The 24,139-nt window shown below is 47.4% G+C and overlaps 1 protein-coding gene across 4 annotated transcripts in view; it reads right to left on the bottom strand.

The window, feature by feature from the left end:
- Positions 1–1,343: 1,343 nt before the first annotated feature.
- Positions 1,344–24,139, bottom strand: part of arhgap42b (Rho GTPase activating protein 42b) — an 86,055-nt gene continuing 63,259 nt past the window's right edge. Inside the window, exons 5-25 of one of the 4 annotated variants that reach the window (XM_086163988.1) lie at positions 20,519–20,620; positions 20,337–20,447; positions 16,395–16,499; positions 15,615–15,744; positions 15,170–15,270; positions 14,000–14,109; positions 12,971–13,027; positions 11,449–11,527; positions 11,027–11,066; positions 10,707–10,769; positions 10,480–10,554; positions 10,009–10,093; positions 9,737–9,795; positions 7,566–7,671; positions 7,301–7,460; positions 6,764–6,914; positions 5,235–5,630; positions 4,833–4,974; positions 4,015–4,077; positions 3,837–3,916; positions 1,344–2,192 (exon numbers count right to left, since the gene is read on the bottom strand). In XM_086163988.1, coding sequence (XP_086020114.1) covers positions 2,104–2,192; positions 3,837–3,916; positions 4,015–4,077; positions 4,833–4,974; positions 5,235–5,630; positions 6,764–6,914; positions 7,301–7,460; positions 7,566–7,671; positions 9,737–9,795; positions 10,009–10,093; positions 10,480–10,554; positions 10,707–10,769; positions 11,027–11,066; positions 11,449–11,527; positions 12,971–13,027; positions 14,000–14,109; positions 15,170–15,270; positions 15,615–15,744; positions 16,395–16,499; positions 20,337–20,447; positions 20,519–20,620 — 2,304 coding nt within the window. In that variant the 3' untranslated portion in view covers positions 1,344–2,103. The remainder of the gene's footprint in view (positions 2,193–3,836; positions 3,917–4,014; positions 4,078–4,832; positions 4,975–5,234; positions 5,631–6,763; positions 6,915–7,300; positions 7,461–7,565; positions 7,672–9,736; positions 9,796–10,008; positions 10,094–10,479; positions 10,555–10,706; positions 10,770–11,026; positions 11,067–11,448; positions 11,528–12,970; positions 13,028–13,999; positions 14,110–15,169; positions 15,271–15,614; positions 15,745–16,394; positions 16,500–20,336; positions 20,448–20,518; positions 20,621–24,139) is intronic. The other 3 variants (XM_086163989.1, XM_086163990.1, XM_086163992.1) reach the window with 3 other exon arrangements.

Below are 24,139 nucleotides of genomic sequence, written 5' to 3'. Positions count from 1 at the left end.
GCAGAGACCTCTCCGTACTGGATTACTCCCTCCGATTACTGGATTCCTTCACCGTTGTGGCCAAACTTGTTCCAAGTGCTCTTTTTTCATTGTTTTCCTTTTGTGGCTAAATAGAAACATATGTCTTCAAACTGTTGGTATCAGAGAGAGATCGATAAATAAAGCTGCGGCTCATGAAGAATGTAAAATCCTCTGTGGCCGCCGTTTCCGCATCCAGGTCTCGTCCGGTAACGACGCCGCCAGACCGAAAATAAACAAAACAAGCGGTAGTTTTTGTGCGGAATCTGGCGTTTGGGCTAATTGAACGCCGGGGGAACTGGGGTTATGACGGATTTGAAAATAGTGGAGGTCGAACCAATGCGTTTGAGATTTCATTTTTAAAAAGAGTGCAATAGAGGGGGAGAAGAACGAATAAAAATACAGGGAACGTTCACAGTATAAATCATCACCGACCTAAAAACCTGCTTAAGGAGCTGAAATATATATACACTGCACCCAAAAATAAAGGGAACACTAAAATAACACATCGTAGATCTGAATGAATAAAATATTCTTATCGAATACTTTGTTCTTCACATAGTTGAATGTGCCGACAACAAAATCACACAAAAATGATCAATGGAAATCAAAGGTTTCAACCCACGGAAGTCTGGATTTGGGGTCACACTCAAAATTAAAAGTGCCGTAATGTCCTTAAAACAAGTCAAATATATCCGTGTTGCTTCCTAAGTGGACAGAAATATGATTGACTTGTGTTGTCTAAATGTTCCCTTTATTTTTTTGGCGCAGTATATTTTCCCGTTGGATAATAAGCTGCAGCAAGATGCACATAAGTTCTGTCTGTGCATCAATAATAACCTTCACAAAGTGACTCCTAAAGCTGATTACCAAAAGAAGTACGAAGATAAAACCAAAGATATTTATGGATAACGTACGTATATTTGCAGAGCAATCGTCATCCGACTGTAATATTCTGTCCGGAGTCGGTGTCTGAGGTGTTCCCTGTCCTTGTGAGCGCAGGTTAAACACCTCTTGTTTGTGGACAGACACGCTAACGGGACGCAACTCCCGGCGGGAGAAACCCTCGCCGCTTTGTGAGATGAAAACGTGCGAGCAGAAAGACGGGGGCGGGCGGCGTTCACGCTCTTGGAACCACCGGCACGGCCAGATCCGTCGGGGTCGGGGAGTATTATTCAGGCATGGCTGCTCAAGGCCACCTTGCATTTTAATAACCCGCGAAAGGGGAAAAGAACGCCCCGATCTTGGCAGGCGCGTCTCAAATACCTTTACAGTAAAATTCTCCAGAGGAGGGTGGAATAAGCCAAGCACGACGTTGATTACCGTTTTTCTTTAGCCCTTTTTATGAAATCATCTCGCCCGCGGTGGCGCTCGGCAAAAAAAAAAAATACATTGTGCGGCAGTCACGGCCGATGCACCGGCGCAGCGCGGCAGGCGCAAAGGAACATTACAACAATATTCCACCATATAAAATACATTTCATGTGATCATTTATAAAAGTACACTTTAAGAAAAGTAAATATATAGATTTTTTTTTGGGGTGGGGGGGGGGGTGGGGGGGTTACAGGAGGAGTCATGAGTACCAGTGTACATCACTGAAATGGTAAAGCTAACCAGAAAGTGCGCAGCAGCAGTGAGCATTGGAAAACATTCAAAGTTTAAGGTGCAACCCGTTACATACAAACACACATATACATTTTTATTTCTACGTTTTGACTATGTAGGCAACCCGAAATTTCAAATCACGTTTTTTTTTGTTGGGTTATAGGTGAACCGTATGTGAAATCTGCGACGCGGTCGGGAAAGAGAAAGAAAAAAAAAATCGTTCTATATTTCTGAGAATAAACTTGTGGAAACGGGACGTGACTTGTCTTGTGATTCTGTATGCAGATGACGCCGCGACCACTTCCCCTTGACTTCTGATTGTCCTTTTAAAAATTCCACAGCGAGGAGACGACAATGGAAACAGAAACGGGAGGTACACGCGCGGTTTGTAAATACTCGCATTGCCCGTTTTTTTTTTTGTTTTTTTTTTCCTTCCATGGATACCATGAAACAAAAGAATGCAAAGTTCAACAGGTGTTCTTACAGGAAGACGACATAATTTTCAGGAATCAAACCTCTCCTTCCCTCGTACGTCGCTTGCAGCCAGCCGGGTTCGACGGAGCGGTGGACTACGACAGCGGAAAGAGAAAATGAAACGGTAACATTAGATTTTTCGGCCTGCATGGCGATTGCATTCGCTTCTATTATTACCCGATACTTAGCGAGGAGCTAGCTGTGACTGTAGCGCAAGGAGGAGCGGCTCTGGCTTCTATTTTTGAATTCACGGTTTTACCCAGCAGCCATGGACACCAGATTTACAGAACTAGCACAAGATGCATCGTAGACCACCGTACTTACCGTAATTTCCGGACGATTAGCCGTGACTTTTTTCACGTAAACAACGATGCGGCTAATATATGGACTTTTTTGGGTGGGGGACGCTAACGAGCTTCACGTCGCTAAAACGTTTATCCTCGTCACATCGGACCGATGAAATGACCGGGAAATCCTGAGTCCGTTCAACACCGAAGAAGACGACTTTGACGGTTTTAGTGCGCAGGAGGAAGCCCGAGATAGCGATCGGCTAGCCGGTGCGGCTTATATTGAGGTGCGCTCAATAGTCCGGAAATTAAGGTATACAACTCCCAGAGCCTTTTCAGGAACTAGACCGTTTCTTGGTGCATCGGGACAACAGGGGAACCAGGGACTGTTGATCATTTAGGCTCCTACGCCGAGACAGGGTCTTTTTACGGTTCCTTAGGAACTCATATCACGTAGGTGACTGGTGGAACTCATAAGCCACGCCCATAATCGGGCACTCCTTGCAGCCGCAGAGCGCCGTTTTTTTAAAAACACCGCGGCGATCAGCTCTTTTATTGTGACAAAACGTAGAGAGAAAAGGACCGGCGAAGATGTCCGAGCTCTTCTGGAACCGGTATGCCACAGAATGGGTTCCAGGACTCGCAGGGGAACCTCAACATTTTTGGTTCGGAGTTAGCTAACGGCTAACAAAGGAGACGATTAACGCTGACATGAACGCGGTGGCGGCTTTCACCTCCATGTTGTCCGTGTCGTCTTCCTCCTCTTCTTCTTTGGTGGTTCGTTTTTGATCGGGGCGCCTCGCTGATGCTTGCCTCAACCCCGTTCCTACCGGGACCCCTTACTGGTTTTGGGAATCTGAAGCTAATCGGTTCCCCTGGAGTCTACTAGTTCCTGGTACAGAATTGGAGTTGGACAAATTCTGGAAACTTTTTTGACTAAAAGTGGCCAATATGTCAGAAACACAAAAATACGCCCTTAAAACTGCAGATGGTTATTACTGATAGGCACTAAAAGAAATATGAGGAGGAAAAAAAAAATGATTGGCTGGAACAATCCAGAGTAAAAGCTTGAAGTGGAATAGCCTTAATGCGGAGCAATAAAAAAGGCTCTGGCCTGATGGTAAACGTTGGGGAGTGTTTGTTGACGTTTTTGCCTTTGGCTGCTGGCTCTGTTGGCTGGGAACCGGCCAGGGTGCCTTCCATCACTAGGTTACAGTGACCTGCCTGCACTGGTTGCGGGCCAAGTCATTTTTTTTCACGGAAAATGCACGGGGTAACAAAAGAACGCCACGGCTGTTGCGACCGCTCGCTTTACGCCTCGGCTTGGCGCCGGCGATCGTCCGGATGTACGTCGCCGGCACCCGACGGCGCGCGTTAACTCTTTAAAAAAAAAAAAAAAGCGGAACCGTGTCTCTCGGATCTGTTTTAACCCCTCCCGTCGGCGCCGCTCACCGTCGGAGAAGAGCGCCCCTTGGGGAAAGCTGAGCTCGTGGCTGTGCTCCGCCTCACAGGAGTACATGGCCTTTGCGTCCCTGCAATGAAAAAACAAGCGAGGTCACGTCGGGTCAGCGGAGATCACCAGCGGGGATTAATTGGGTCGGGCCGGGAGGGCGAACGGGGTTGGCGGTACCTTCCGATGGGAGCGGTCTGCTGGGAGGAGGCGTTCTCAAACAGGAGCGCTCTGGCGGCAACCCTGGAAGAACCGGGAATTTGGATCCAACGATTAAAACCACGAAACGGTCGCGTCCCGGTAGAGCGGCGCAGACGGACCGGCCGGGGAGGAAGCCGCCTGACATTTCGGATTTCCAAAAATGCGAACACTTTCACTCGGGGCCCGCCAGCATTCTTTATTGTTTACAACCAGGCGAAAAAGGCATGACGACACCAAGCGGGAGGTTTCCTTCCGCTGGGCGGACTCAGGTCCGGCGAGGTGAATTGAATGATAACTTATATATATGTTTAAAAATATATAGGGCGACACGTAACCCCTTCCTCAAGAGTTGCTACACAAGGGCGCTTCTGGGGAAAGCGAGCGACCGGTTTTGGCGGCCGTGACAAGCCGAACGATCTATTTTGCGCCGGGAGAAGGAGTGCAGTCTGCTGCTGGGTCACATCAACCCGAGAGCAGGCAGAGCATAATTAAAGCCAGCTCTCCCACCGGTGCCGAGAGGACATAAATCTCCTAAATGCTCATAAACAGAGGGAGGCCGATGACTCAGAGGGGGGAGAGAGGCAGAGACAGGGAGACAGAAAACGTCGCTGACCTATTGTTCTTATGCCTCGTATAAATAAATGAGCCGGCTGTCGCACACGGCTCCCGCCATTGTCAAATAACCCGTCCGGAATTTTCTTTATCTGCGAAAAACGTCACCGATCGAGCGTTTTCCGGTTCTGGATTCCGCAGTTACGACCAGCCACGGATTCATCTCGTCGCTAGGCGGATCTTACACCGAGCCGGGCCTCTGGTAGCCGTTGCCGGCCGAGGTCTGGTCCGGCCTGCGGCGCAGCAGGTGCTTCGGCGGCAGGTCCGGGCGGTCTTTGGTCTCCAGTGTGGACAGGCTCTGGACGGATCCGGAGCAGGGTCGGTGTCCTGGACGTGGGCGAACGCAGAACATCACTGAAAGTCCATGCTCAGAATTGATCTACTCAGAATAACGCGCCTGCTTTTAACTTCCGCGGGAATAAGTCACAGCGATAAAAGCAAGTCGGGTTTTTTTTTTTTTTTTTTTTTTTTTGTTTTTGGACGGCGTTTCTCTCTTATCGAGCGCGGCGGGTTAGAAACGATAAATCAATAAGAGACGAGCCGAGATGATTTTTTTTTTTTTTTTTTTTAAATGGAATTGAGCGCACCTTCAGAAAGATGCAGTGATTTCAGGGATGGCGCCGAGGAGCGGTTCAGCGGCGGCCTGAGGTTGATGTGGCGGTGCGGGGCTTTTCGGGGCGCCGGGGACGGCCTGGGCGCCGTGCTGGCCGACGAGAGGCTGAGGGCGTCTTCCGACTCCCCGTCGGTGCGGCCGGCGTCCTCCCTGGAGCTGGACTCCGGGCTGCTGAGGCACGCTTCCCCGGGGGGACCGTTGGAGAGCCGCGACGGCGTCCGGCGGAGATCCGGCTCGGCGCTCTTCGCCTGGACGGACGAGGCCGCCTTGGAGGAGGCGTTCTGCTCGGACGAGTGCGAGGACAGAGACTCTATGCTGCCCATGGGGGTGCTGCTGGGACTGCTGCTGAAAGTGTCGCCTATGCAGGGATCAGAAGGAGGCACACAAAGCCCTCATTAAAATCTGCCGAGTGGTTGCGGATCGGCCTCTTATTTTGCTTTCCGTGCATCCAGCGGGGAGGACGTAGCCTAACGCAGACGGCGGCGGGCGAGAGGCGGGCGAGAGGCGGGAAGTCAAGGGTCACGTTTGGACACATTGGACCGTTCGCCCTCTCGCTAAGACGTCATTCACGTGATATTTAGTGACATCCAGCCGTTCACGGGGTGAAGGTGGGACCTTCTTGCTGTGTGCCGGAAGAACTGGCGACTGCGCCGCCCCATTTTGCCTCTCGATTTATCGAATACCATATTTTGCAGACCATTTGCACCGTGTTATAAGGCGCGTGTTAAAACATACGGTATATAAAGGGAAACGAAACAGTTAAGTCGAACTTTATTCAACTCATATACTCGTTCACTGTTGAATTTTGTCCATCTCACTTTGTTCCCTCTGTCTGGTCTTCTTTAAGTGGCGCAGTTCTTCTGTTTGCTTCCTCTCCTTCCGTACCGTTGATTCATTAACGTTGAATTCTTTCGCGGCTGCTTTATTTACATGAGCTACCGCGTGACTGATAGCCTTGAGTTTAAATTCCGCTTTGTAGGCACGTCTCTGAACAGGAGCCATTTTTGGGGGTCCTCATGCACACAAATGTACAGTAATATTATGTTGCAGCACAGTATGTACCGCTATTACAAAAAGTGGCGAAGGTCAGCGTACTATGTACTGTTCTCTGGAACAACGTTGCATTCCAGCACTATATAAGTAGTTATCTAAAGCCGTCTGACAGCGATATTTAACAAAGGACCAACTTTCAGGTGGGAACGGTCCGACAAACAATCAAGCGGAGTGGCTTCGTCATTTACCAAAGTCGCACTAAAACATTTTGACAGATGTTTGAGCGCCGTGTACCACATAAAATTGGTTGAGTGCAACAAGAATTCATATACAAGGCGCACTGGATTATAAGGCGCATGGCTGATTTTTGAGAAAATGTAAGGATTCTAAGCGCGCCTTATAGTGTGAAAAATGCAATACTTAAAAACTCCTACGAGTACATGGTATGCAAGCAGATGGGCTGCTACTAGACGCCAACAGAGCGGCGATATTCTCCGATTCGATACTCACTTTCTGGGTCGGCTAGGCAAAGCGTCGGGGTGTAGATGCTGCGAACCTTCCTGGCCCCTCCGGACAGACAAATGGCCCTGTTCCTGCGGGACCCGGGCCGGCTCTGGGGTTGCGGGAGCGGGACATTGGGGTCCGGGGGTTGATGGAAGACCTGGAGACGCAGGGCGGGAGCATCAACGACTCGCACAGTGACGTCTAGACGAGTGACGACTACCAGGGCATCGTGAAGTCATACTTCTTGCTACCAGGAGCGGACTTCAAGGGGAACAACATGGAAGCTACCCGTTGTCTTGCGGTTTCTCCATATCTGTGTTTACAGTAAATACCTTATCTGTCTCCAAACATATCACCAAACATTCCGGAGTCCATGTTCAGTGTCTCTTCGTCGCACATTGCAACACTGCACGTCAGCAGGAACAGCTGATTCATTCCCCGGCGATGTGCCAAAGCGAAGCCCCAAAAAGGCCACTTTCAGTAAGGACTCCCATCCAGAAAGGGTCGCTCAGACGCGATTCAACGGAAACACGAGGGACTCACTTTGGTGAAGTTCTCGATCAGTATCTCCACCACGATGTTCTGGAACTTGATGTTCATCATGGCCGCAACCGTCTCCTCCTGCGACCGCATCAGGGTGGGCCCAAATATGACGCCCAGGTTGGAAACCGACATCAGGTTCAGCTCACTTTGGATGGAAACTCTGCCAAAAGAGGACAAACCAGGCTTCTTCTTCTTCTTCTTCTCCTGCTTTTTTTTTTTTTTTTTGTACAGCCGCTCTGAGGCTGATTAATTACCGAACACGTACGTGACAAGGTGATTTATTAGCAGCTCCAGCATTTCCTTGTTCTTCTCGGGCAGCTTGTGAACCAAAGCGTGGACCGCACACACCCTGTAATTCTGATCATCCGACTCTGAGGGGGAGGAAACAAGCGGGCGGAAAAAACAATGACACAAGAAACGTGTCGGTTTACTGAAATCTGAAGTCACGGGATATTCATTTGAAGGTGACAATAAAATAATTCAATAAAAAAAAGGAAACCTCGATTTCATGTTCTCACAAATGCTAAAAATCAAAGTGTCTGAATTAGGGCTGGGACTTTACCGCGGCAATTTCCATGAATAAAATACAGAAATAACAATGCATTGAGAAAATTCATATATTTTTATTCTCACCACACAGATGAGGCGATGCTGGTTGAAGGGCTATTTGGATAAGAAATTTCCAGATGGAAATGGAAACAAAAATGCTGATCTTGGGACTTTACAAGGGAAGGAATTTGTGCATCAAACAAAAGATGTTGGAGCTAGGACCCAGGGCAGTAATATTAACTTTGCACATCATGCGTGTAGGTGAAGCTAACTTTGTACGAGCACGCATGTTAGTAATGCTAACATTGTGTAACACGTAGGTGGGGGAAGCTAACTTTGTGTGAGCACATGTTGGTAATGCTAACTTTTTATAACATGTAGGTAGGTGAAGCTAACTTTGTTTGAGCACACATGTTGGTATTGCTAACTTTTTATAGCACATAGGTCAATTAAGCTAACTTTGTATGAGTGCACATTTTGGTAATGCTAAATTTGTATAACATGTAGGTACGTGAAGCTAACTTTGTATGAGTGCACATGTTGGTAATGCTAAATTTCTATGAGTGTACAGATTGGTTAAGTAAAATGTATGAGCATGCAGGTCGTCAATGCTAACTTTGCACAGCACGCAGGTCAGTGATGTTAACTTTGTACATCATGCACGTGGGTGAAGCTAACTTTGTGTGAGCACACATGTTGGTATTGCTAACTTCTTATAGCACATAGGTCAATGAAGCTAACTTTGTATGAGTGCCCATTTTGGTAATGCTAAATTTGTAGAACATGTAGGTACGTGAAGCTAACTTTGTATGAGTGCACATGTTGGTAATGCTAAATTTGTATGAGTGTCCAGACTGGTTAAGTTAAATGTATGAGCATGCAGGTCGTCAATGCTAACTTTGTATAGCACGCAGATCAGTGATGTTAACTTTGTACATCATGCACGTGGGTGAAGCTAACTTTGTATGAGTGCACATGTTAATAATGCTATCTTTGCACAGCATGCAGGTCAGTGTGCTTACTTTGTACGAGTGTGCAGATTGGTAACGCTAAATGTATGAGCACGTAGGTTGTCAATGCTAACTTTTTGCAGCACGAGTTCGGTGCTGCATGAAGTTGAAGCTAACTTTGTATGAGTGCACATGTTGGTATGTTGATTCAACCCTCAAGCAAACCTAAATTTTCTTTTTCTGGTATCATATTGTAGCGTGTGTTGGGGAGACTGACCCACGCGAAACCCAGAATCCTTTACGAGCGACGACGGCTGTTGGGAGCCTCTCGTGGTTCTGCGTTACAGAACTCCATTGTTGAATAGCTGTACAATGTTGTGCTTGATGTGTAACACGAACCCGTTCATCGAATTAAAAACCATCCTCTAAAGAGCATAATCCAGGGAGCGAGTTGTCCTGGACTCCGATTGTTATTTTGCTAAACCCAAGCCCGCCACAATATGTCGAACTCAGATTAATTTGGATTAATTAATTAATAAAAGTCTCTAATTAATTTGATTTTTTTTTTTTTTTTTTAAATCGAGTCCCACACCTAATCCGAGTACTAAGCCTGTAAATTCACTTCCTCTGGACGACTATAGGATGAAGAATTCACCGCGCTTTGCGGAAATGCATATCGGTTCACCTTATAAAGCTTTTAGCGAAACATATTTGATCAAAACACAGAGTTTTGTACGCTTTCTCAACCTCCCTCCCCCGGCGGGCATCTCTCTCTATTAGGATTCTTCGTACTACCTGTGTGTGTGTTTTAAATAAGACGAAAGCAAATCGCGAGTATCGTTCATGTGTATTGATAGAAAAGACAAAAAAGGGGGAAAAAAACAGCCTCTGGTAAAATAAGCTGTTCTCCTGCTAGTAAGCGTTTGAGTTGACTCACTGACAGCCAGGATGAAATCTTTGTGGAGCTTGAAGGTCATCAGAGGCTCTGAGAGACACCTGGTGAACAACAACAGAGAGAAAGAACCTTGTCGCTTTTTGTCCCGAGTGACAGAAGTCTTCTCTTAATAAACGTAGTCACCTTCCTTTGTCAGTTGCTGGCAGTGCCGAATGCATGACTAACACCGGGGAGGCGGGGGTTACAAAGAGGCATTACAGAGGTAATGATGATTCCTGACAGCTAAGGACACACAGCTGGCGGGGCAGGCTGACCTGAGATAATTCTTCAGGCCGCTGGTGATGGTTTTGTTGTCCCACGTCTCCGGGTCCAGGTCCATATCCGCGGGCGCCTTGGACGCTACCAAAACCACATTTCACATTTGCATCACTTCACTTGCCGTTAACGAACGGTTGTTTTTCCCGCGAGGGCGGACGCGCTGAGAGACGCAGACGTTGCTTAAAGGAGGACCTGAATATGCAACCGAGACGTTTGCTCCTCATTAAATATTTACAAGGCGCTAAGGGTTACCCGGTAAACAGCGGCAAAAGCGGCATGAGGAGCTGCAGTTACGCCCTCCCGCCACCGGGGGGACCTCTTCCCCCGTGCTGCAAAAGTCACATGACGGGCTCCAGCTCAAGAGAAAACCAATCTGCCGAGGTTCTGCCGCTCGATGGTTTGATCATTTCGCACAGCGTCGAGAAAACTACCGGGAGCGGCGAATTCGGATGCGAGGGGTTACTCACAGAAGACCGTAGTCATCAGCTTTTGCACTTTGGAGTTGACCCCTCCGATCCTGTAGAGCCCCATCGTGGTTATACCTGCGCCGCAATCAGGATTAAAAAAAAAAAAAAAAAACATTACGCCGGCGTTTTTACGCGCGAATGAATGAAGGAGGTTATTATTCAGAATCACACCCGCGCTGCGTTTAAGCCATTTGTCGGATGAAAGCGGCGCGATTTAAGTGTCTCACCTCTCGTCTCCACCAGGTCGATGCATTTCCTCACGAAGTTGAAGCCCGCCTCATTAAGGAACGCTGGGATGGGACGCGGGAATGGGGTCGACACATCAATGGGCGTCCGGGTTAACAACACATCATGCAGGAATAATAAGCCCTCCCTTATGCTTCTGCTGCGACTAATACCATCATTCTCTGCCGCGTCAGCTATACCGGGATGGGAACTAATTGCGTTAATGAACAGGGGAAGCCGACAAAACGGCACGTTTGACGCGCCGCCGAAAAGCCGTAAGGAGAAAAAAAAAGTTTTAAAAAGTAATAACAGACGCACTTACTCTCTTCCTTTTTGCTCAGCACGCTGGGCAGGTTGTAGATCTAGACGGCGTGGAAGGAAAGGCTCGTCAGGCGACGCCAACACACACGTTTTTTTTGGAATTTAGAAAGTGTTAAAAGAGAGCCGTGTCGCGTTATAACACCTCGCGTCCTTCTCAAGTCGACAAGTTCAGCTTGAGAACAGCAGGACTGCGGGGACGTGGCCTCGTTGCACAAATAAACACCGACATGAGGGCGACCCCGGCTCGCCAGGAGAGGGCGCTGGTGACAAATACTTGGGTTTCTGCTGCTTCTCCGTCGTCCAACAAACATCCTGGCGAACGGCGGAGCCAGCCAGCCCCCCCCCATTTCTGTTTTTTTTTTTTTTCTTCTTCTTTCCTTCTGCGCGAGTGTGTTTGAAAGAGAAACGGGCAGAGTTCCTCACCGGCTCCTTGCCGTCCATGGCCTCCAGCCACAATCTTCTGTTGGACTCCGATAGCGCCTGGAGTGTCATGACGCCGTGCCTGGAAAGTTTTCAGAGAAAAGCTGGTCTCAGTCTGATCTCATTGCCTCGGGGCCCCCGGACAGACCGTGTTTACACTGCCTGAGACCACTATAAAAGGAGCAGTGTGACCAAAATAGCTCCTGCGCGAACGCTCGACTTGAAAACGGCGCCCTGGGTCGGCCCCGGTGCTCCGCGTTCTCTTCCCGATTAAATCCTACGTGTGCGTGACGCCGCTCGGTGTTTGTTTTTGCACCCCAACGTGCGGCTTCGCTCGTCCGTAGCGCCGCGGCGAAGCAGATACGGCGGCTTATATGTTACCAGATGGCGCGCTAGGCGGCTCGATTGAGACGAACGGCGATTTTTCTGCGTTTCGGACCGCAGGCCGCTCTGGCGATTGAGGATAAACCCCCCCCCCCCCCCCCCCCCCGGCCGGCAGGGCGGTTAGTAAAAAGCGCAGAGGCGACGTAGAGCTGCAGAAAGGGTCGTTTCAACCAGATCGCTTCTACCTCCGGCGGAATCCGTCCATGCATTCGACCGTGAAGTCATCCGCCCGGGTTTTGAGATACCTGTCTCCGTTGGTCAAAGCCTCAGAGGTAATTCAATCTGGATTCCAGTGATTCGATTCCGGGTGCTTGATCGGAAAATTACATCTAATAGAGTCATCGTCAACGTCCCTTTCCAGAAACGGTGACCTTGTTACTCGGGCGTACCGAGCGCACGTGGGGGGAGGGGAAGGGGACTCGCTCGACGTTTCTCCGCCGAAAGTAAATAGAGACAGATATCACAAGATCTGGGCACCTACTGCAGAAGCGTGTGATTTGGGTGAACTGACCCTTCAAAAAATGAGGTCCGTAGACGGTTGACCTGATTCTGGCCGGTCTGCGGGTTTAACAGCGTGTTGGGAATAACGAGGATGAATGGGTGAGCTTGAAGCCGGCCGGTGCCCCGGCGCCCCGCGCTGTCCTTGATATCAGGACGCCACCTCGGGGGGAATCGTCATTTGTGATAAATGAGCCGCCCTGTAAATAAATTGCCGCCGCCAACAGCCGCCCAGGGCTCGCCCGGAGCGCGGCGACGCTACGCGCTGATGAGCCGACACCGACCGGCCGTGCTAATAATGAGCCGATATCGTGTCGCCGTCAATCAAATCAATCCTTTTAGACACTGCCGATCAGTGGACAGTCTGCCGGGGGGGGGTTTCGATCTCATTCTTTGCTAAAGCAATCAGTGTTTCCCCGGATTAAAAAAAAAAAAAAAAAGGCCCGAAATGATTGATTCCCAGAATGGCATCAAAAGTACCGTGACGCGTTCTGTTCCATTTAACCCACGTGGATTTTGTTTCGCTAAGAGGATTGGATGTGAGTGCTCAGATCAGCCGTGAGCATGCAGAACATGCAGCTGCATCCAGAGGATGAGGGGGTTTTGGGGTTTGGGGGGTTGGTGGGGGGGTCAGTTCACATACCGGACTTTATAGAAAAACCGAAGTGGTCTGAAAAGCGTTCCACGACAGATGTCATTTCTACATGGACGAGAACACAAGGGGGGGGGGACGAGATGGGTTGAGGAAGTAGTTGTTACAATGGATGTTGCTGAAAACACACACGTGGGAATTGGAGATGGAGATGGAGATGGAGAAGGAAGGGGAAGTGATGGGAGGCATGCCGGACACAAACAAGAAGCGGGGAAACATCCAACATGGACGTACTTTCACGACAACATGGGTTCGGGTTCGTTCCCTGTTTTAAAAACGTGTTTCTTTAGAAGGCGATTTTCGTCGGCAGGTTGTGCGGATTCTTTTCTGTTTTTGACAGAGGGCTAAGGTGTTGAGAATAACAACAATTGCACCTTGAATATCTGGTTTTGTGATACCCAGAGCGGCCGGTGACACCCTGGGACACCCCTTACTTCCTGGTTAGCCCAATTTTTCAATGTTGCAATCCCGAAACTGTAAACAGGAAGTTGATCTTAAATATTTGGTTGGTCTTGAATATAAACATATCTGTTCCTGTTAAGCCTTGATCAAATTGTAGATTTGTCCAATGTGGACTTTTAGTTTTTGCTTTATTTGACCTGAGGTTGCTAACTAGCGACGCCGCTATCTTCCGCAGCAAAATAAACATCGCTGCTAGCTCCAACATGCTATGAGTTGAGGTGCAAACGAAGGGTGTGAAACACAAATTCTAGCATATTCTCTTTAATTTCATACATTAAAATCTCCATTGTCCACCATGCTAGTAGTGTCCTCTGTGCCCCGTTGAAGCTTAAACGCAGAGAAACCTTCTCAAATTAATTTGTGTTTAAAATACGTCAATTTTCTTTGCGCCTTATTTTTCTCTGTAATCAATCGACAGAAATGAACGTGTTAAAGTCCCGGGCCTAATCAATATATATCCTGATTGGAACGCAGGGCCTGAAAAAGCACTAGCGATGGGCAGAAGCGCCTTTATCTTTTTTTTATTCTCCAAGGTGGACGACGAGCGCAGCCACAGACCTCTCCACCACTTCCACGTCGAAGCAGAAACGCTTGTCGATGGAGTCCGTTTTCCTCCGAATGCAGGATTTGAGCTTGAACATCTCCGGCTGGTTCAGGACAAGGCCATTCTAGGATATGAATAAGCACATTAAGAAAACATTATGGTTGTCTGGAACGGTAATGAGATTTCTTTTTGAGAAAGCTTATAGTTAGCGCAAGGCTAGCCCCCAGTTACGCTGCCGTACCTCGACTGCTGACTCATAAATTCACGATAGCGACCTCGAATCTTCTCTCGCTAGGGAGTTTCCTGAGGTGGTTGGCTTTATCTCCGGCAGCATCTCGCCAGGCGTCCTCCATTACTTCTTTTTATGAATATCAAAGCTTTCACTGCATCGTGTCGGCTATTAGCATGCAACTGTTAGCTCTACTGGTACTACTAGCATAGCGCTATCGCACTCTTCTCTCCGGATAGGCGTTTTCATTTCATGTCGCTCGCTCGTGGTGGAAAGCGACCGTCCTTGGAAGCGAACATTCCTGGGACAGAGTCCTGCGAGGTCGAAGCGCCACCGTGCCGCCCTCGCAAGGGATTAATAAAATATAAATTATAAAGCTGCATCAGAAAAAATGAGTTGCGATTTGCAATAGACGTTAATTCCCGGCTCCTCCTACCGGGCCCGAGTTTTGTCGAGCAAGACACCGAACTCCTACCTGCGGAGAAGGAATTTCTTTCTCACGAACAGACTTTCGCTCGTTCATTCGGAGCAGTTTTTTTGCCAATTAACCTGCTGCATGTCTTCGGACTGCGGGCGGAAACAGGAGAACCCGGAGGAAACCCACGTAGAGAAGATCGAACCAGGGTCCTGTGAGGCCGTAGCGCTAACCATTGCCCCCGCAAGGGATTAATAAAGTATAACTTATTAAGTGTCATCAGACAAGCGGGTTTCAATTTGCAATCGAAATAAAAACCTGACTGATGAACATACAGCCGCCGGTAATGGAAGCGGATCCGCTCCGCCGACCGCATCCACGGCCAGAGACATTCCACTCCCACTCCAATTCACCGATTTGGTTTTTGTTTGATTTTCCGCCCGCAGCGAACGAGCTGTTGCTTCCCGCGCCAAAACCCCCGCGCCTCGCGGTTAATCCGTCGACCTCTAGATCACACCAAGCTGGAGTAAACCAAACAACCTGCTTGGCCTGCGACTTGTTTTCAGTGTTGCTCATGGTGAAGGTCTTGCTCCCCTTCTCGTAGGTGCAGTAGTGGCGCGTCCACGTGCATCCCAGCGGACCTTGGACGCGTGAAGAACGGAGATGAGCCGGAAGATGAAGAAGAAAAAAAAAAAAAAAAAACTTCTGAAATCAATTTGCAATTAAGTCGTGATTCATGAAAAAGCTGATTATTTATCGCTTCGGAAAATATATCTCGCTTTGCTCCCCCACCAGCCCCGCGCTTTCTCGGATGAGCGGATATCAAAGTGAAGTGGTAAACAGGATGAATTATGAGCTCTTCATGAGAGGATCCCCTCTGCAGATGCCAAGGAGAACTTCTGACACGTTTATGGTGATGGATGCGGAAAATCCCGGTGCGCTCCTCGCGGCCGTCGGGGAAAATAACAAAATAAAAACAACGTACGTTTCTCCTGGATGTACAGGAAGCCTTCCATCGTCCACTGGCCCGGGGGTTTGTAGTCCTGGTCCGCTGACCTGATCCTCCTCATCAGCTTCTCCACTTCCTGCTTGGTGCTCACGAAGTTGTTCCGCGTCTACGGAGGGAAGAGTTAAAAAAAAAAAAAATTAAAAATTCATGATTCCCGGAGGGAAGATCTATCGACCTGCTGGCAAAACCCACGGAAAGCCAGACGCTCGGTTCCTGAGGAACAAACCGGAGGAATGTCTCAAAAGAAATCCCACTTTTTAAGACTCTGGAATCCTCCTGTCTGCAGTCGCACACACACTTAACACACACACAGCGGATCGAGGGCCGCCTTGTGACCTCCGCCCCGGAGAAGCCGAGGCCGCCTCGCGTTCATTAGAGGCGCCGCCTGCATCGGAGGCGGCGGCGAGAAGGTTACGGGAGCGGAAATTTCCAGGGCAACGCCGCCTGACATTCTGGGTCAGGGAGAAATTCGGCCCCTCAAGGCTTCAAGCGGCGAGGTTGTGTCGGCGGGAGGCGGCCGCTATAGATTTACCCTCAACTCTTAACTTTTCTTTTTTGACACACAGCCTTTAAATCACCGAGAGAAAAAAAAAAAAAAAAAAAAAACAGTAACAAAACAAAAAATAAACCAGCTGCAACCCGACGCCGGATGTATCGATTCTCCTCGCGCCATAAAACCTCATTTATTCACACGGCTTTCGGCGGGAGATAAAAAAAAAACATTGTGTATTGATAAAACGCGGGATCCGTACTCACGTTCTGCAGGTTGAACTGTAGCTGCTGCTTGTACGGCTCGAACTCGTGGGCCAACTCGTAGCCCTCGTGGTAGAAGGTGAACAAGCCCTGCAGGAAAGCCAGGAGCTGGCCGACATACGCCGCGTTATTTACAGGATGGAAACAACATGGCGTGTGTGTGTGTGTGTGTGTGTGTGAGTGGTGCTTTGCTTCCAGAGCGTGAGCGCCGAGCCGCCGCTGAGTTCCACTGGCCGGAGGATTCCGACAATATTGACTAACCATGATTGGATTTCAAACAAACCGCAACAGTTGTCTGGAGAAGGGATTTTAAAATCATTTAAAATTCAGGTTTAAAATATGGGAGAGCCTCCTCCTCGCAGCGAGAAGGTCCCGGTCCGTCCGAAAACGTGCACCGGGTTCACCATCGACTGTCCTGATGTGTGAGTGGTTGGATGTTTCTGTGTGAGGCGTGAATGAATGAAAGAGTGAATGTTTTTTACGTGGGCTGAGTGGCTGCAAGGCGCCATACGGTACGTGAATGCGAGGGTGAATCGTTGCGTGTCTCTATTTGACATTTGAACAAGAGGCAAATGATTAGTCATATTGTTACATGAATGCAAGAGTGAATGTTTTTTACATCGGAAATTGATGTGTGAATGACAGGGTGAATGGTTGTACTTCTCTATACAACATGTGATTGAATGTTTCTTATGTCTCTAAACAACATGTGAATGACAGGGTGAATGTTTTTGACGTCTCTTAATGATGATTGAATGACAGGGTGAATGTTTTTATATCTCTATATGACGATTGAATGAAAGAGTGAATGTTTTTTTACATCTGAAATTGACGTGTGAATGACAGGGTGAATGGTTGTACTTCTCTATACAACATGTGATTGAATGTTTTTTATGTCTCTAAATAACATGTGAATGACAGGGTGAATGTTTTATACGTCTCTAAATGACGATTGAATGAAAGAGTGAATGTTTTTTACATCTGAAATTGACGTGTGAATGACAGGGTGAATGGTTATACATCTCTATACAACATGCGATTGACTTTTTAAATGACACATGAATGACAGGGTGAATGTTTTTTACACCACTAAGTGAAATGTGATTAACCGGGTGAGTGTTTTTACATCTCTAGATAACACATGAATGACAGGGTGAATGTTTTTATGTCTCTAAATGACGTGTGAATGACAGGGTGAATGTTTTTATGTCTCTAAATGACGTGTGAATGACAGGGGGAATGTTTTTACGTCTCTAAATGTAATGTGATTAACCGGGTGAGTTTTTTTACATCTCTAGATGACACGTGAATGACGGAATTACTGTTTTTTACGTCTAAATGACACATGAATGACATGAATGAGTGACTGGTTGTGTGTCTCTATATGACATGAACCAAAGATTGACTGGTCTAAATTAGGTGTGAATGACAGGGTGAATATTTTTACATCTCTAAATGACACGTGAATGACAGGGTGAATGTTTTTACATCTCTAAATGACACGTGAATGACAGGGTGAATGTTTTTATATCTCTAAATGATGATTGAATGACAGGGTGAAAGTTTTTTACGTCTCTAAATGACAAGTGAATGACAGGGTGGATGTTTTTTTACGTCTCTAAATGACATGTGAATGACAGGGTGAATGCTTTTTATGTCTCTAAATGACGACTGAATGACAGGATGACTGTATTTTACGTCTCAATGACAGGGGAATGACACGAATGAGTGACTGGTTGTATGTCTCTATATGACATGAACCAAAGAGTGACTGGTCTGAATTAGGTGTGAATGACAGGGTGAATGTTTTATATGTCTCTAAATGACACGTGAATGACGGGGTGAAATTTTTTTACGTTTCTAAATGAAGATTGAATGAACGAGTGAATGTTTTTTACATCTGAAATTGACGTGTGAATGACAGGGTGAATGGTTGTACATCTCTTTACAACATGTGATTGACTTTTTAAATGACACATGAATGACAGGGGGAATGTTTTTTACCTCTCTAAATGACAAGTGAATGACAGGGTGAATGTTTTTTTACGTCTCTAAATGACAGGGTGAATGTTTTTACGTCTCTAAATGACGATTGAATGACAGGATGACTGTATTTTATGTCTAAATGACAGGTGAATGACAGGGTGAATGGTTGTACATCTCTGTACAACATGTGATTGACTTTTTAAATGACACATGAATGACAGGGTGAATGTTTTTTACATCTTTAAGTGACATATGAATGACAGGGTGAATGTTTTTTACGTCTCTAAATGACAAGTGAATGACAGGGTAAATGTTTTTTATGTCTCTAAATGACAGGGTGAATGTTTTTACGTCTCTAAATGACGATTGAATGACAGGATGACTGTATTTTACGTCTAAATGACAGGTGAATAACATGAATGAGTGACTGGTTGTATGTCTCTATATGACATGAACCAAAGAGTGACTGGTCTAAATGAGGTGTGAATGAATGGGTGAATAGTGATGTGTCTTTATATGATGTGAATGAAAGAGTAAATGTATTTTATGTCTCTAGATGATGTGTGAATGACAGGCTGAATGGCTGCAAGGCTCCAGAATGTGACTTGTGAATCAGCACAGATCCAAAATGCACAGCAGAAAGCAAAGTAGGAATCTCACTGTAGAAGGAAACACGCTTCTACACTGTACATGTGACAATAAACGCTTTGAATCTTGAATGAAAGAGCTAATGTTTTTCATCTCCGACTCCAGCTGGTCTTCCTCCTGCCCACGAAAACCATTAAAGTCGTCTTCTTCGGCGCCGGAACTGAACGGCTTCACAATTTCACCCTAATTTCATCGGTCTGATGTGATGCCGTGAAGCTCGTCGGCCCAAAAACATCCGGAAATTCATCGTTGCTGCAGCGTTCAAAGCGCGTGACAAAACTAGCGAGTTTTAGTTGAACGGGTGGACGTTTCTATACGTGGCCGTGCTTTTAGGATCAGGATCTCCCTGACGATTTCCATTGTTAGCCTGCTTTCTAGGAGTGTCCAGGACTTATAAACAAAGAGGAGGATGAGGAGGCTTTTAAAACACCCACTCTGCTCACATCTCACGTTCCTGCGCCTTGAAAACGCGGAGAACTCAACGCTTCCCGGGAAGTTCTCCGCTAAACATGCTAACTTTTTTAGCGGAGACTTTGATTTGCACTTTCTGTTTTTCACCTGACGCCTTTCTGTTTGACAACAATCCCCTTTATCTAATTTTAACGCGCCGGGTCCCCCTCTGAACGGATTGGAGATGAAGATTTAATGCAGGGCTCTCAAACTTATTTTCACCGAGGGCCACATTAGCATAACGGTTGCCCGCAAAGGTCCACATGTGACGGTAACTAAATGTATTGGACAATAAATGTAACTAATACTTGATGTGAAATAGGCGAATGTATCCGAAAGCAAAAATTCCACATTTAAAATCTATGCAAATGCATATGGAACGTTTTGGCTTTTAATTCTTGGATAATTTGTTTGTTTTCTAGAAGGCTACTATACTTAGCTCCGTGTTTGGCGTCAAAACGCCAACGTAGATTGATCTCATAACACAAAACATACAATTTTTTTCTCCTTGAAGCACAAAGTTGTATTCGCCTTCTTGAAACAGCCTTCCATCTGCATCACCTTTTCTCTTCCTGGACATTTTAGGGATCATTTGTGTTGTTGAAAATGGCATAAAAGTGGATAAACTGCGATATAATGGCGGGAAGCCGTCACTTTGCAGGCATCATGAGCATCATGAATTGTGGGAAATGTAGTTTCTGGCCAACAAATTGTCTTTAAACGTTTATTTAAAGACGATCAGACCTTTTAAGCCGTTCTCGCGGGTCACATTCGGCACGCAGACCTCGAGGTCGACGTGATTTAAAAAAAACGAAGACTCGTCCTCCCGCTTTCTAGTTTTTCGATCAAAAACCGACTCACCGGCTCGACGAACTCGAACTTCTTCTTCTCCTGAACCTCCTGGATTTTGAAAACGTACTCCAGGGACGCGTCGTAGAAGAGCTGCCTCTCCTTGTCTATCTGCGCATCGGCCTGCGGACCAGCAAACGGGCGAATGACGGCGAATCCTGGACGGAGGGAAACCGGAGAGGACGGAGTCTCACCTCCTGCAGATACGCCTCCTTCTTCTTGGACGACAGGTTGAGGTGCCTCTCCAGGGTGGAGTAATACTTCTCTGTTTCCTTGTCGAACTTTTTCTTCCCTTCCTTAAAACAACAAAACAAAACAGAAAGACGGATAAACGTGTGTGTTGTCGTCTAGCGTATTTTCCGGACTATAAGACGCTAATCTATGATTTTTCTTTGCTGCCGGCCATCAGGGGGCGCTCGAGCAGAAAGTGCAAAAAACAACAGCTGCAAAAGCTCGACGCAAAGAAGAAGACGCGCGTTTTCTCGCGGTATTTTTCAACAATTGCATTTTTGCAGCCACTCGACATCGGTATGTATCGTGCATTCAAAGCGGCGAGAAATCATTCGCAGGAACGAAGAGCATCCTTTTTCTGAGGTCCGCCATCGGATCCAAACAGCGCGGAAAAGGTTTCGAAAGGCTGCGTAAAGAGAAGAACTCGGAGGTAACTTAACCTCCAGATGAAAGCGACATTGCAATTGACACACACACACACACACACATACACACAGGTGTGTGACGGGAGATTTTTCTAGCTCTTCAATTCCGACCCTGAAGAAGAAAACGCCCGGGAGGAGGATGAAGGAAGCCATCGATGACTTTTCTGTTTCGTTTGATCACAATCTTACAATCCGTCGCGGCTAATATACGTAAAAATATGTGCGCTTTGTACGGACATCGAAAAATGTGTGTGTGAGAGTGCGATCCGGCCGCCACTAGGTGGGGCTCTAGCTACACCGTCGCGTCCCGCTCGCCGCCGCCGCACGTCGCCAGGGATGAATGTCAGAAGATTATCACGGGTTGTAAAATTGTCGTACGACTTTGTAATCACGGCGGCGGGCGTCGTGGTCGGCGAGGACCGCGGCGTTATCGATAGGGCTTCTGAGAACGGCGAGGGGGGGGGAGGAGGTTCAGTTCCAACGTAAATTATAACGGGCTTAATGGATTTGGCCCCGCCACATACGGGGGCCGTCTGTTTTCCCCGACGTTGTTCCGGAGGCAAGTCGAGCGCTGACGTTTACCAGCCGCCCCCACAAACCGAAGAGTCCCCGAGGGGATCGGGGGGGGTTCGAGGACGGGAACAGGAAATGGGCTTTTCATGGCAGATACTCATCTAAAGCATATGCGCTGACAGATCGGACGTCTCGCCCAAAGAGGAGCCGTCGAGCCTCCGGACGCCCGGGAGGAAGAAAAAAAAAAAAAAAAAAGGGAGTGAGGAAACGGTCACTGAAACCGGATCCCCGCTTGTTTGTTTTGGTTCTCATGGCCCTGAAATTTAGCGAGTCTAATCTGCGGGCTACTGAAATGACCTGACGCGCCAAAGGAGGTGAAACTCCCACATGAGCGTTACACTGCGAGAAAAAAAAAAAAAGAAGAAGAAAATCAATAGATAATTTCTTGTCATGGCATCTTATTTCCATCTGTCTTGTCACGTCTGGCGGGATTGATTTTTCTCTTTTTCCGGCAGCGGCGGGAGTGAAAACAGGTGCGGGACCCCGATGTGTTTTCCTACATATGATTAAATATGATAACCCACGGACTGGGAGCTTTACTTTTTTTTTTTTTTTTTAATTTATTTATTTGGTTAGATAATAAAAAAAAATAAAAAAAAATAGGGAGCTGCCTGTCTGCCACAGCGAACGCATTCGAGGTGACATTATTTTGTGAGCGCGCCACCGAAGCTAACCCGGGGGGGGGGGGGGGGGGGGTTATACGCTCACGCAGGCTCCGAAAAGCACTGCGACGACGGAGATCACATTAAATTACGAGGTTTAGGTTTCGCCGGGTCCCGCGGTCACACCCGGAATCTCCCGGCACTGCTGACCGTGAGTAAGAGAGCGGTAAGAAGATAAATAAATAAAATAGAAGTCCTAAAATCCCCTCCTCTGCACTTCCTGGGAAGCTAACACTAGCCTAAGGGGGGCGACTCAGAACGGCGTTGGACCATCCTGAAGCAAATCGCCCAAAAGACCGACGCTCCGGGAGAATTGATAAGCGGGTGAAAAGGCTTCGAAGGCCAAGGTGGCGGCAGTTTGAGGAGGACGCCAACCTGGCACGTGCACGTTTCTGCTTTTTCGAATAGCTGGCCGGGAATGAATGAAATCGGCGTACTTTTGCACTTGAGGGATTTCCTCGCTTTGTTCGCCGTCGTGAATAAGTGAGGCGTCGAGAGGAGATATATTTGGATGCAGTTGCACGGTGGAACTTCTAAGCGTTCTGCGTGTTTACGCCGCTTTGATGCCGGCTGCCATATGTTAGCTTAGCATCGAAGTAGGTTGAAGCTGTAAAGACGCGGCGCGGCATCTCGGTGGTATTTGGAATTCCTGTTTCCAAGAGTTGTTTTTTTTTTTTTTTTTTTGCAATTTATCATATGTAAGATAAGATTATATAATACTTTACTAATCTTTGTCACAGCAGCACCACAATAACAATATGAATTTAAATGTAAATAAAGGAGACAACCCTGGGCACTTGAACCTCACATTAAACCTTTTTTTTTCCACAGTTTTTACTTTTTCTTCCCACATATTTATCTATTTACTCTTCTCATTGTTTACATTCATTTCATATATATATAATTTTTTTTTTTTTTTTTTTTTCTTGGACTGAACCCGAGAGCTGCTTTGTCAAAATTGAATTGCACTCTGTGTAACGACAATAAAAATCCTTGAATTAATTAAAAGGATGAAGACAACAAGGATAAAAATAGACAGCAAAATGACATGATATATATAAATATAATCACCAGTGACCCTAAAGCGTGAATGTGGGGTTGCGTGTCTCTACATGAGACGAATCCAGGGTGAAGGCAAATGACAATGACAGCGGGGATCGGCTCCAGCAAACCCATTACGGTATTGATAATGAATTAATGAATATATAATAATACGGATTTATAACACGTCATTGGCGTAAATGAACATTCTCCAGCTTTATATGATCGTGGAGGAAAATAGGACGCGGTAGAGACGACGCGAGGAATGTCTGGACGCCGGCCGAGCTCTCGGTTTTGACACCGGCCCTAACGAGCCTCAAGGCCGCTGTTTCTGAGACTCCTGTCGCCATGGTAACAGATGTAAGTGGCAGGGGAGGTTGAATGTGCCCTATGTGTGTACATAGAAGGGAGGGAAAAAAAAAAAAAATTGATGTCACACACACACACACACACACACACACACACACAGAAAGACCGACAAAGATTTCTGCCCCCGATTCCGTCCAGCCGCCGCAAACATCGCCGGCGTCGCATGCAGAACATTTTCACAGCGTCCGTTTTGAAATGAATCCTCGGAGCGGCGACACGAGAGGGGGAGCGCGGCGCTCCGGATGAACGAGCCCCCGTTAAAGTCAGACAAATGAAGCACGGGTCGGAGACGTGGCGAGGCGGCGGGTCACTTTGATGCCAGGCGGCGGCGGCGGCGGAGCTGTCCCCGTGTCGAGCACGTGGACGTAGCGAATCCCTTGTGTGTGTGTGTGTGTGTGTGTGTGTAAAGGTTTTAACCATGCCGCGGCGTGCATCACCGGGAGCCTGTCCTGGCAGCGAGACCGACCTCTACGGTTTCAACTTCAAGCCGGTGACTCAAATCCCGTCTCGATGG

Source organism: Fistularia commersonii, chromosome 18 (assembly GCF_037954325.1).
Source record: "Fistularia commersonii isolate RoL2024-O1a breed Wild chromosome 18, RoL_Fcom_v1.0, whole genome shotgun sequence".
NCBI lineage: Eukaryota > Metazoa > Chordata > Actinopteri > Syngnathiformes > Fistulariidae > Fistularia > Fistularia commersonii.
Note: the sequence above shows the minus strand (reverse complement) of the source record. Positions and strands in the feature narration are given on the sequence as shown.